The sequence below is a fragment of the Aquarana catesbeiana genome, linkage group LG01, assembly GCF_042186555.1.
Source record: "Aquarana catesbeiana isolate 2022-GZ linkage group LG01, ASM4218655v1, whole genome shotgun sequence".
Classification (NCBI taxonomy): domain Eukaryota; kingdom Metazoa; phylum Chordata; class Amphibia; order Anura; family Ranidae; genus Aquarana; species Aquarana catesbeiana.
The window spans coordinates 123137522-123151888 of NC_133324.1; the positions used below are offsets into that span (position 1 = coordinate 123137522).

General features: G+C 42.1%; 1 protein-coding gene across 1 annotated transcript in view; it reads left to right on the forward strand.

The window, feature by feature from the left end:
• The window catches only part of CENPK (centromere protein K), a 94605-nt gene that overhangs the window by 53154 nt on the left and 27084 nt on the right, over window positions 1-14367 (forward strand). The window contains exon 6 of the mRNA XM_073623561.1: window positions 8371-8417. Coding sequence (XP_073479662.1) covers window positions 8371-8417 — 47 coding nt within the window. The remainder of the gene's footprint in view (window positions 1-8370; window positions 8418-14367) is intronic.

Here is a 14367-nt window from a genome sequence, read left to right on the forward strand (position 1 = left end):
CTCGCGCATGCGCAGTAGGGGACTAGGCTGTGAAGCCGCAAGGCTTCACTTTTTGATTCCCTTACTGAAGATGCCGGCGCCTCCACCCAGGAGCCGATGGACGGGTTGGCTTTGAGTAAGGACATTGCGGGTCCTTATTTTAAAAGTCAGCAGCTGCAGTATTTGTAAGTATTATTTGTTTTCTTTTAAACGAAAAAATTTTGGCGAAACTCTGCTCTAAGCCTTGTACACATGATCAGATTTTCGGATGACCATTCCTCCAATTTTTGTTGCATCCTAATCTCATGTCGAAAGTAATGTGTTGAATAGTTTTGTATGTGTTCTTTAGTTTCTGAGCATGCGTAGTCTTGCTCTTACGATTTCTTTTGGATGAAAACCGTACTTATTTAATGAAAATCGGACGTTGAGTTCACGTACGACAAAAATGTTATAGTCTGCACATCCAGCTTTTGTCGGACTAAAAATCAGAATCAGCAACATACTAACGATCTGAAAATCAGAAGATCGTTTGTCGGAATAATTTTAACTTCCGACTTTCGTATCGTGTGTACGGGCCTTTGGAGAGAAAATCATGTATTTTAACACAGAAAATCATGTATTTTAGATACTTGGTGTTTTTTGCTTTCAATAATTTTTTTTTTATTTACTTGCAATGTGCCTTTTTACTAATCCAGGAAGAATCAATTCCTTTTAACCACTTCAGATCTCTCTCCCCCCCCCCCTTCATGACCAGGCCACTTTTTGCGATACATCACTGCCTTACTTTAACTGACAATTGCACGGTGATGCAACGCTGTACACAAATAAAATGCATGTCCCTTTTTTCCCCACAAATAGAGCTATCTTTTGGTGGTATTTGATCACCTCTGTGTTTTTTATTTTTTGCACTATAAACAAAAAAGACCGACGATTTTGATATTCAATATTTTTTACTTTCTGCTGTAAAACATATCCAATAAAAACATTGTAAAAATCTAATTTCTTCATCAATTTAGGTCAATATGTATTCTGCTACATATTTTTGGTAAAACAAAATCCCAATAAGTGAATATTGATTGGTTTGCTCAAAAGTTATAGCGTCTACAAACTGTGGGATATTTTTATCTATTTACTTTTTTTTACTAGCAATGGACTAGATCGACGACTTATAGCATTATTTCAGCAGACAAATCAGACACCTAACTGGCACTTTTGACAATTTGTGGGACCAGTGACACTAATACAGTGATCAGTGATAAAAAATATGCACTGTACTAATGACACTGGCAGGAAATGGGTTAACAGCAGAGGCAATCAAAGGATTAAATGAGTTCCTAGCATGTGCTTACTCACTGTGGGGGAGGTGCTTCTACTAAGGGAAGGCATAGATCCGTGTTCCTGCTTAGGAGGAACACGAGATCAATGTCTTACCTACTGACAAAACGCCGGTCTGCCTTGTTTACATAGGCAGATCGCCGTTCTGCCTGTGTACTAAACAATCAGAGGGTGCCGGCAGACATCGAGTCCGCAGAACCCGCCGCTGGGCTCGCGCCCCCCCCCCCCAGACCTGGAAGTGTCAGATCACGTACTAGGCTAGCTGTGGGGCACAGAGCAGACTCTGAACCAGTTTACTTTCAGCAGTTCATTCCTCCTTACCCAGGTTACTTGAGTCACCAGGTGTTGGTTGGCAGGCTAAGGTAATTAGCAGGATTGTTGAATAGGGGCTTGGTGAGCCCTATTAAAGGGCCTCCCTTTTGGGGTGGTGTAAATACTAAACCCATATATTCCTTTTTGTGACTTGCAATGTCTTCAAAAAAATGGAGCGGGGCTAACACTACAGGGAAGGGCACATCTGTGTCGTCAGTAGCTCCTGAGGAGCCTAGTCATAACCCTAGTATCGTATCCCCTGAGAGACCAGAGGCTTCCGGGCAATCTGAGCTGCTGCACCTGTCTGTTATTGTGCCTACTGCCACTGCTGCTGCTTCAGCCTTTGTCACCAGGGATGATCTGTTCTCAGCTCTAGCTGGGTTAGAGGACAGGATTACTGGCATGATTGCCTCCATCTCGCAGGGTGGCCTGAAGCGTAATAGATCCCCCTCCCCTTATCCTCCTAACTTGCAGCAGGAATGGGTTGATGAAGGGGAAGTACTAAATACTGTGGAGGGCCAGCAGATGAGTCTGCTTCTGAGGAATCTGCATCAGAAGATGTCCAGCTGGTATCAGCCTCTCAGTCACAGAGGCTTTTGATCCTGACTCTTACCGAGATGGTTCGTTCTGCCTTTAAGTTGCCTACTGCAGAGGTTTCTGAGCCTCCCTGGTCCTCTTTGGGGTCCCTGTGGCCTCCTCAGGCTGCATAGGCTTTCCCCTTGCATCCACTGTTGGAGCAGGTGGTGTATGCTAGAAAGTAAAAATATATGCTGATTGGGAACATCCTGACAGGATTTTCATTCCTCCTACGAGGTTTTCCCTTTTATATCCCATGGAGAAAAAGTTTGTTAAGAAATGGAGAATGCCAGCCGTAGATTCGGCAGTCTCTTCCTTAAACAAGAACTTAACTTGTCCAGTGGATAAAGCACAGAGCCTTAAGGACCCTGTTGAGATGAAACTGGAGTCACTATTAAGGGCTTCCAGACAACCTTACAGGCCTAACCAAGAGGAGGATCCTGCTGAAAATAGGGCAGATATACCGCGGGCACTGTGTTTTGCTGTAGATGCCTTGAAGGATTTGATACAGCAAGGACTCGTCTGGCTCTCCTGTCTGTACACATGCGCAGACTTGTGTGGCTTAAGAACTGGTCAGCCGAGCTTCCCTGTAAGAAGTTGTTGGCAGGGTTCCCCTTCCATGGAGAACGCTTGTTTGGTGATGATGTGGACAAATATATCTAAAAGATTTCAGGAGGGAAGAGCTCTCTACTTCCTGTGAAGGAAAGGATGAGTCATCCCTCGTTTAAAAACTCAGGGACTGCTTCCTCAGGTGTCTCAGTCCCAAGGCAGTTCCGCTGCCAACAGGGCACTAGAGCCAGGGGCAAGCCGCAGGGCTAGGGCCAGAAGAAACCCTGGGTCCAAAACTCTTCTAAACCCGGCTCCAATCCCTCCTTTTGAGAGGACGCCCCTACTCTATCGGGTGGGGGGAAGGCTGCTTCACTTTGCGGACATTTGGAGAACAGTGGCTCAGGACGAGTGGGTCACCTCGACAGTATCCTGCGGTTACAAGCTGGAATTGTGGGGGGTTTCCTCCTCCAGAGGTTTCTAAGATCCAGCGTTCCTTTGGATCCTCCAAAAAGAGACTTATTGTTTCAGGCACTAGATCATTTAGTGCATCAGGGTGGGATTATACAGGTCCCTGTATCTGAAACGGGCACAGGGTTTTGTTCTAAAACCAAGTGCGGACACAAGTTCCATTTTGGATCTAAGATCCCTGAACCAGTATCTATCAATCCAGTTCTTTCGGATGGCGTCAGTCCGCTCGGGAGTAGCCTCCCTCCAGATGGCAGACTTTCTAGCCTCCATCGATAACAGGGATGCATATTTACACGTACCTTTTATTTCAACCTCAGCAGAGGTTCCTGCGGTTCACAGTAGAAGAACGTTATTTCCAGTTTGTGGCGCTGCCCTTCGGGCTTGCCACAGCATCCTGGGAGTTTACAAAGGTCTTAGCACCAGTACTTTTAACCTCCCTGGCGGTATGATTATTTCGGATTTTAGGTGCTGAAAGCGGTACAATTATTTTGCATGGAAATTTGGCGTTTTATATTGTAGGTCTGTAATTCTTAACAATAACACACTTAAATCTGTCCAAACAAGAGTCTAGTAGATATCCCGGGTATGATAAAGTTTGAAACACAAAAACATAAATTATAATATAAAAAATAAAAATAAATAATTCAAAAAAAAAAATTAATAATAAAATAAATTTCCCCACGTTTCACGATCGCTCAATTCTGCAAGTGTCCTAATTTACTATCGCTGTTTTCTAGCTGGTCTAAAGCCACTTTTGATGTAAAGGGACACTTTTTGGTTGCTATGGACAATCTCCAGTTTCCAGGCAGAAAGAACAGTATATATAACATAAAACTGCATGCAGGGCATTGAACAAAGCATTGGAGACAAAAGGGATGTGAAATAATTTCATACAGTACTGTAATCTGTAAGATTACAGTACTGTATGTGTTATGATTTTACACTTTTTTGAATTTGCCGCCAGGCTCCGCCCCCGTGCGTCGCGCCGCTCGCAGGGAACGGAGCCTGGCACGGAGAGGCTTCGGAGGAGGACAGAGCCCGCAGACACAGCGGGGGACATCGCAGGATCCCGGGGACAAGGTAAGTAAAGCCACACCAGGATCCTGAGATGTAATCCCGAGTCTGGCTCGGGGTTACCGCTAATGGTCCTGAATTTTAACCCCGAGCCACACTCTGGGAAAACCGCCAGGGAGGTTAAGGGCCCAGGGAATCTTGGTGCTCGGATAATTTGGACGACCTCTTGCTCAGAGATCACTGACTGCAGGCCCCTGCGGTATTTAGAAAACCTGGGCTGGGTCATAAATACCGAAAAGTCAGCCTGGAGGCTAGCTCAGTATCTGAAATATTTAGGTCTGATCCTAGATACAGTCCAGGCAAGGGTATTTTTTCCACCCGTAAAGATCTGTGCCCTGAAGGATCAGGTGCTTCAGATAAGGGGCACCAGGCAACCCTCCATTCGGCTCAGTATGAGTCTTCTGGGAAGGATGGTGTGCTCCTTCGAGGCAGTTCTCTATGCCCAGTTCCATTCCAGGCCTATACAACAAGACATGTTGGCTTGGAACAGGAGAGTGCAAACCCTGGATTACCCCATGTCCTTATCTCCCCAGGCGTGCTTAAGCCTAAGCTGGTGGTTGCAGGATCCAGAACCTGGGAATGGGAAGATCCTTCCTCCTGATGTCTTGGAGAGTGCTGACCACAGACACAAGTCTCTCCAGCTGGGGAACGACCCTAGAGGGGCACACAGCTCAGGGGAGATGGTCAAGGGCAGAGCCTACCCATCAACATCCTGGAGTTTTTGGGAGTGGTACGTCTGGCCCTACGGTCCTGGACGGAGGAGCTCCAGGACTGCCCAATCAGGGTTCAGTCCGACAATGCCACTGCCGTGGCCTATATCAACCACCATTTACCGGGCTCCTTCCTTTTCTGAATGCACAAAGTCAGTGATCACTACCTCTGTCCATTCATGGCTGAGCATAGTAAGCTGCGTTTACGATGTCTCAGTTTATGAATGGGGAGGAGCCGCTGTCTCCTGTCCATTCATTTGCAGTGCAGCTGAGGCTGCAGAGAAAGCTACTGGGGAATCTGTGTCCTCGGTCCCTTTCCCTGTCCCCTCTGTTTCAAAGGGGAGAGGTCATTTCACAAAAGCCCACCACCACCACCACCAACAGGGATGCTAAATAAAAAATGTGTGATTGCGTTTTTTTTTTTTTTTGTAATAAATATTTAAAAGGTAAAAAAAAAATTAAAAAACACTGACACTGTCCACCCCCCACCTCCCCAAAAGTCGGATTGTTAGTACAGTGGCTCCGACTGTAGCTGGGTTGAACGAAAAATAAACCTTTTCGTGTGTACCAGGTTTTAGGCATCCTCAAAGCCAAGAAGCAGAGCTGACTATGAAAATATTCTTGTTCAGAGATACAAAGGATAGGAAATTTTACAGGTGTGTAATAGTCCTCATATCTGCTTTTAAACAGTTTTTTTTCCTTTTTTATACTGAAGTATTGGCAACTGCAATACGTATAAATACATTGCGGCTTGCAAGCAGTTTACCGGGGTTATGGCTGAAGCTATTGGCTTTCTCAACAAAAAATGTCCGAGGTATGTAAGTAGCTGCTGGATCGCTTCCAGAAGCAGCGGTAGGGTCCCCCCGCCGCTCGCCTGTGTTTCTCGGGCTTACCGCTTTTACTGGTAATGATCCAAATTTTTAATTTTTTTTTTGATCTTTTACTTTTAAAGGTAGAGGAGAGATTTTTAGACCCCATATCTCTCCATAAAGAGGACCTGCCATCCCTTCTCTCTATTACAAGGGATGTTTACATTCCTTGTAATAGGAATAAAAGTGATAAAAAAATAAAATTGAAGGGTCAGTGTAAAAATTACAGCATTTTGCCAGATGGGAGTCTGAACAGATATCCTTTCCTGCTCGACGATTATTTTCTTTTGCATTTAAGGGTCGGTCTCCACTCTTTGTCCTCGATGGTGCAAGAGGGGGTGTCTCGCTTGCTAATATGCCTACTTGTATGTTAATCTGTAAAGTATGGGATAAAGTTAAAAAAATGTTGGGTGTCTCATATCCCACTAGATACACTCCCATATGGGAAAATGATAGACTTTCTCAAATTTTTAGACAGGTATGTGGCTTTTCTAATCAAGTTCAATCAGTATAATCAAACACAGCTGGACTCAAATGAAGATGTAGAACCATCTCAAGGATGGTCAGAAGAAATGGACAGCACCTGAGTTAATATATGAGTGTCACAGCAAAGGGTCTGAATACTTAGGACCATGTGATAATTCAGTTTTTCTAATGATTTTAGCAAATGGCTGCAATATAACAAAGAGTGAAAAATTTAAGGGGGTCTGAATACTTTGTCCCCACTGTGTGTGTGTGTGTGTGTGTGTGTGTGTGTGTGTGTGTATATATATATATATATAAGTCCAAAATGCAGCGCTTCAAATTAGTCATTAATCATGAGACAGTTCTGTCATTGTAGAGATAGGGAATATGAAGGACCCTTCACCAGCTTCAGTGTGTACAAGACAGCTCACCACACCCAAGTGAATCCAATCTGAGAGTAATAGTAAGAAGGCATGTATCATGAAACAGAGGATCAAGGCATCACACTCCAGATAATGTAAATCGATCACAGGGACTCCATATCCAGAACGCATATAGCCACCAACTCATCAGATTCCAAGACAGGGATGCATATGATAAACGCTCATCAGTGTGATATAACCTAAATGGAAGAAAATAAGGCAGCAATAGTGAAGCTTGTAAGGTATAAACAATAATTTATTGTAGTCTACTTACAGGTAATAAGAAAATACAGGTATCATGATGTATAATAGAAATTCTGCGGCTAACAGCACGCTTGCATCGGCCAGCCTGACATGTTTCATCCCATAGGATATCATGGGATGTGATATCCTTCACTATTGCTGCATTATTTTCTTCCATTCAGGTTATATCACACTGATGAGCGTTTATCATATGCATCCCTGTCTTGGAGTCTGATGAGTTGGTGGCTATATGCGATCTGGATATGTAGGAGTCCCTGTGATCAATTTACATTATCTGGAGTGTGATGCCTTGATCCTCTGTTTCATGATACATGCCTTCTTACTATTACTCTCTGGTAAGCAGATTGGATTGACTTGGGTGTGGTGTGCTGTCTTGTACACACTGAAGCTGGTGAAGGGTCCTTCATATTCCCTATCTCTACAATGACAGAACTGTCGCATGATTAATGACTAATTTGAAGCGCTGCATTTTGGACTTTTTATATACTTGTGCTTGATGATCAATGAAATATATATATATCCACCAACTCATCAGACTTGAAGACCAGGCGTCTTCCAGCACTTTTTATTTACAAGTAAAAATCTGTATTTTTTGCAAGAAAATTTACTCAGAACCCCCAAACATTATATATATATATATATATATATATATATATATATATATATATTATAATGTTTGGGGGTTCTGTGTAAATTTTCTTGCAAAAAATACAGATTTCTTCTTGTAAATAAAAAGTGCTGGAAGACGCCTGGTCTTCAAGTGGTTAAAGCCTTTCTTGCTTATAAACCATTTTTTTTTTCTTAATCACAACCCAATAACCTTAACCAGTCTAGTGAATCCATGGGTAAAAAATGTGTGCTCTAATATTTTCCTGAGCTGTTTAATTGTTCACATAGAGCTGCTTCTGTGCTGCTTTGTGTCTGGCTCACTCTGGCCTAAATATTTTAGTAATGTTTCCCATAAGACCTGCCCTTTATCCGATGACCTCAACAATCTGATGAGCATACATGTGATTTTATGGAGACAGTGAGAAGATTTAACAAGAATAGATTGCATCCTCTTCCAAATGCTAGGATTATAGAAAAAAAAATCCATTAATCAATTTTCCTTGTTAGCCTTTTTAACGTGGGTTGGAAAATACCAGCTAGTTCCCAATTAAAAGGCCTCCATGGTTAAGGTCCTTCACTTATTTGTGACATCCAACATTGTGGGTGATGCTGTCATTCTTGGCATGGTTCACATGTGTCTTGATTTCATAGACAGTGAGGAAATTGAGAAGCTGTCTTCTGTCAATATGTTCCCATGGAAACGAAAATATTAACTACTATTTATTTTATGTTTCTTAGTAATCTCCCAGAACCAGGATATTCTGCTAGCCGCTGGAAAAGAAGAGGTAACCCTCTCATTGGATTTCCCATAAGCTGTATGGTTTATTGGCAGGCTTGTGTTGGGAAGAATATGAACCAATTTTCTTTCCTGTTAGAATACTTATTGATTAGGTTGACTTTTCCACAGGATCGTTTCTATAAGCAGAACTCCGCTCAGCCACTTCCTTTTAGTGCTCCAGCAGTAAATTGCCCAGAAAACATACTTTGCTTGGTTGACGTCAGCTAGCGTAGCAGCGCAACACGACACATTTTTTTTACCAGCGTTTCATGAGCTCATGTCACAGTTCATAAAAATAGAATTTTCTTTTATTATCACTGGAAATTGCCTAATGAAACTCCTAACCTGTCAGTATGATATCATGTTTATTTTTATGAAGTCTTTTGTCCCTGGTTTTCTGTGTTTACGTGGAACTAGTTATTACACTGTAACACCTTGTTTTTAGATTGGCCGGAATCAAGGCTGAACATCATAAGACAGTGCAGAGTTCAGAAGTGCCCTCTTCTACTTATGTGCTTGTGCTGTAGAAGTACAGCATGTTTAAAGTGGTATTAAGTTAACAAAAAATAAACATCCATTATATTACAGCTTACCAATTCTTAGATGTGGTTGCTGCATTCGTTTTCTTTTTTAGAATCTCTTTCCTCTAGTTTAACCTTGTGATCTAGCCAGTATGTATGGTTTTCAACAGAACAAGCTCTCCTGCAAATGTATCACAGTGTTGAGACAAACTATTTACCACTGGGAGGGGTGCTTACAATGATCATGTTTTATTCATGTAAAACATTTATTGCAAAGCAAAAAAACCCTTGCTGTAACTTATTGTGTTGCTAGTTTGGCTTGAATTCATTAGTGCATCTAGTGATGAAATTATTAAAAAGAATAGTGCCACATCCCTTAATACTATCACACAAAAAGAAAAATTTGCACTAGGACTTTTGAGGCACAACATACAGCATATTTAAAAACACCATTTATTTGATATCAATAATAAAAAAAAAAGGATTTTCTACATTAATCTATACAGTACATAATAAAGTATCCAATTGTAATACAGATATTAAAACATTGTTGTGATAAAGCTAAACATTGTATGAGAAAACAGTTGATTCTTTGTTGCTCAACGCATTTCATGGACTTAGTCCACTTCTTCAGGAGCCGTTAAAGTGTTGAGTAACAAAATAATCTAAACAAAAACAACCAAAAGTATTCAAAATGTATCATCCTTGTAACTGTATTATAAAATTGGTATTTCTAAGCACATTGTGGATGGGGGGGGGGGGGTCCAAGGGCCATAGGTTGGAACCAACTAGTTAGTGTATCTAAATCTCTGCTAGTTTATCTTACTCTCCCCTCCCCCAGACTGGCAATGCTGCTGCCCAAGTGTGACCCCTGTGCTCTTTCATTCGAAGTGGCGGCACAATACAGGAGGTGTGTTACTGGGCAGATCATCAGGTGAAAATGGAGGGACGTACGGGGGGGCCTAAAAAAAGAAAACAAATGCAGCCACCACATAAAATGATTGGTAAGCTGCAATATATGTATTACAATTTTGGTTTTGGGTTTCATACCACTTTGAAGGGATTTTCCACTTTCTTAAAAAAAAAAAGGAAAGAACACTTGTAGCTGGGATCCGATGCCTTTTTCCAGTGGTCTTTTCCCCCAGATCAAAGTCAGTCATCTGATTAGAATTTAATGTGTAGTAAAGCAGTTACAGTGCCTTGAAAAAGTATTCATACCCCTTGAAATTGTCCACATTTTGTCATGTTACAACCAAAAACGGAAATGTATTATATTGGAAATTTATGTGCTAGACCAACACATAATTGTGAAGTCGAAGGAAAATGATAAATGGTTTTCCAAATTTTTTACAAATATTTGAAAAGTGTGGCGTGCATTTGTATCCAGCCCCCCTATAAATACTTTGTAGAACCACCTTTCAGTGCAATTACAGCTGCAAGTCTTTTTGGGGATGTCTCTACCAGCTTTGTACATCTAGAGCAGGGGTCTCAAACTGGCGGCCCTCCAGCTGTTGCAAAACTACAAGTCCCATCATGCCTCTGCCTATGAGAGTCATGCTTGTAACGGTCAGTCTTGCAAAGCCTCATGGGACTTGTAGTTTCGCAACAGCTGGAGGGCCACCAGTTTGAGACCTCTGATCTAGAGAGTGACATTCTTTGCGCATTCTTCTCATCTTGCCATAGATTCTCAATTATATTTATGTCTGGACTTTGACTGGGCCATTCTAACATATGAATATGCTTTGATCTAAACAATTCTATTGTACAGTGGCTTGCGAAAGCATTCGGCCCCCTTGAACTTTTCAACCTTTTGCCACATTTCATTCTTCAAACATAAAGATATAAAATTTTTATTTTTTGTGAAGAATCACCAACAAGTGGGACACAATTGTGAAGTGGAATGAAATCTATTGGATATTTTAAACTTTTTTAGCAATTAAAAAACTGAAAAGTGGTGCGTGCAAAATTATTCGGCCCCTTTACTTTCAGTGCAGCAAACTCACTCCAGAAGTTCAGCGAGGATCTCTGAATGATCCAATGTTGTCCTAAATGACTGATGGTGATAAATAGAATCCACCTGTGTGTAATCAAGTCTCTGTATAAATGCACCTGCTCTGTGATAGTCTCAGGGTTCTGTTGAAAGCGCAGAGAGCATCATGAAGACCAAGGAACACACCAGGCAGGTTCGTAATACTGTTGTGGAGAAGTTTAAAGCTGGATTTGGATACAAAAAGATTTCCCAAGCTTTAAACATCCCAAGGAGCACTGTGCAAGCGATCATTTTGAAATGGAAGGAGTATCAGACCACTGCAAATCTACCAAGACCTGGCTGTCCCTCTAAACTTTCAGCTCAGACAAGGAGAAGACTGATCAGAGATGCAGCCAAGAGGCCCATGATCACTCTGGATGAACTGCAGAGAACTACAGCTGAGGTGGGAGAGTCTGTCCATAGGACAACAATCAGTCGTACACTGCACAAATCTGGCCTTTATGGAAGAGCGGCAAGAAGAAAGCCATTTCTCAAAGATATCCATAAAAAGTCTCGTCTAAAGTTTGCCACAAGCCACCTGGGAGACACACCAAACATGTGGAAGAAGGTGCTCTGGTCCGATGAAACCAAAATCGAACTTTTTGGCCACAATGCAAAACGATATGTTTGGCGTAAAAGCAACACAGCTCATCACACTCAACACACCATCCCCACTGTCAAACATGGTGGTGGCAGCATCATGGTTTGGGCCTGCTTTTCTTCAGCAGGGACAGGGAAGATGGTTAAAATTGAGGGGAAGATGGATGCAGCCAAATACAGGACCATTCTGGATGAAAACCTGTTGGAGTCTGCAAAAGACCTGAAACTGGGACGGAGATTTATCTTCCAACAAGACAATGATCCCAAACATACAGCAAAATCTACAAAGGAATGGTTCACAAATAAACGTATCCAGGTGTTAGAATGGCCAAGTCAAAGTCCAGACCTGAATTCAATCGAGAATCTGTGGAAAGAGCTGAAAACTGCTGTTCACAAACGCTCTCCATCCAACCTCACTGAGCTCGAGCTGTTTTGCAAGGAAGAATGGGCAAGAATTTCAGTCTCTCGATGTGCAAAACTGATAGAGACATACCCCAAGCGACTTGCAGCTGTAATCGCAGCAAAAGGTGGCTCTACAAAGTATTAACGCATGGGGGGCGAATAATTTTGCACGCCCCACTTTTCATTTTTTTATTAGTTAAAAAAGTTTCAAAAATCCAAAAGATTTTGTTCCACATCACAATTGTGTCCCACTTGTTGGTGATTCTTCACAAAAAATAAAAATCTTATATCTTTATGTTTGAAGCCTGAAATGTGGCAAAAGGTTGAAAAGTTCAAGGGGGCCGAATACTTTCGCAAGCCACTGTAGCTCAGGCTGTATGTTTAGGGTCATTGATGTGCTGGAGGATGAACCTCTGCCCCAGTCTCAAGTCTTTTGCAGGCATTATCATGTTTTCTACCAATGCCGTGTACACACGATCGGACTTTATGGCATACTTGGTCCGGCGTACCGGATTTCGTCGGACAATTCGATCGTGTGTGGGCTCCAACGGACTTTGTTTTCTCAAAAGTTTGACGGACTTAGATTTGAAACATGTTTCAAATCTATCTGACGGACTCGAGTCCGGTCGAAAAGTCCGCTCGTCTGTATGCTAGTCCGACGGCCAAAAACCGACGCTAGGGCGGCTACTGGCTATGAACTTCCTTGTTTTAGTCCGGTCGTACGTCATCACGTATGAATCCGTCGGACTTTGGTTGATCGTGTGTAGGCAAGTCCATTCATTTGTAAAGTCCGCCGGCCAAAGTATGACGTAAACTCTGGTCGTGTGTATGCGGCATTAGATTGCCCTGTATTTTGCTCTATCCATCTTCCCATCAGCTCTGATCAGCTTTCCTGTCCCTGCTAAAAAAAAATGCTGCCACCACCATGTTTCACCGTGAGGATGGTGTGTTCAGGGTGATGTGCAATGTTAGTTTTCCGCCACACATAGCGTATTGCTTTTTGGCCAAAAAGTTCCGTTTTTGTCTCATCTGACCAGAGCACCTTCTTCCACATGTTTGCTGTGACTTCCACATGGCTTCTTGCAAACTGCAAACGGGACATTTTTATGGCTTTCTTTCAACAATGGCTTTCTTTTTTCCACTTTTCCATAAAGGCCAGATTTGTGTAGTGATTCTCCCACCTCAGCTGTGGATCTCTGCAGCTCCTCCAGAGTTACCATGGGCCTCTTGGCTGCTTCTCTGATTAATGCTCTCCTTGCTTGGCCTGTCAGTTTAGGTGGACGGCCATGTCTTGGTAGGTTTGCAGTTGTGCCATTCTCTTTCCATTTTCAGAGGCTGCATTGAACAGTGCTCCGCGAGATGTTCAGAACTTGGAATATTTTTTTTTATAACCTAGCCTGCTTTAAACTTCTCCACAACTTTATCCCTGACCTGTCTGATGTATTCCTTCTCCTTCATGATGCTGTTTGTTCACTAAGGTTCTCTAACAAATATCTGAGGGCTTCACAGAACAGCTGTATTTATACTGAGATTAAATGACACACAAATGGACTCTATTTACTAATTAGGTGACATCTGAAGGCAGTTGGTTCCACTAGATTTTAGTTAGGGGTATCAGAGTAAAGGGGGCTGAATACAAATGCATGCCACACTTTAAAAAACATTTATCATTTTCCTTCCACTTCACAATTATGTGCCACTTTGTGTTGGTCTATCGCATAAAATCCCAATAAAATACATTTACGTTCTTGGTTGTAACATGACAAAATGTGCCAAATTTCAAGGGGTGTGAATACTTTTTCAAGGCACTGTAATTCACTGTTGAACTACATATGTGTTAAAGCTGAACTCCAGCTTTTGATACACTTTACATAATTCGCTTGGACCAAGCTGACCCAAACTATGTCCCTCCCTAATATGTGAGTGCAAGTGCGTTCCACAGACCAGGCAGTGCCGGAATCCACCAGCGCTGACTACCTGCATCAGTGGACAGATGACCATGTCCCCAGTGGACCCCCCGGATCACGCTACAAATGACCATCCCCAACACAGCTTAGCTACTGTACATGCCTAATTTTTTATTACACTTGTGAGTAGTTCTTATTTTATCTTCTAATAAATCCCTGCTATACAGCTATACTTACAAGAACAAGCACAGGCGCCTTCTATTTCCTCTAGAGCCACTTCTTGCTTTTACACAGAGCTGCCTCAATGAGCTCCTCTTGGATCTTTTATGGACTTTATATACTAATGGACTCCATTTTTACCATTTTTTTTTTACTATAGTTTATCATTAAACTTTTACTGATCTGATTACTCCTTGATCTGAACATTGCTAATGTATACGTGTGAATGCGCTACTTTCAAATTACCACCACTTGTATTATTCCCTTTTTTCAAAACAA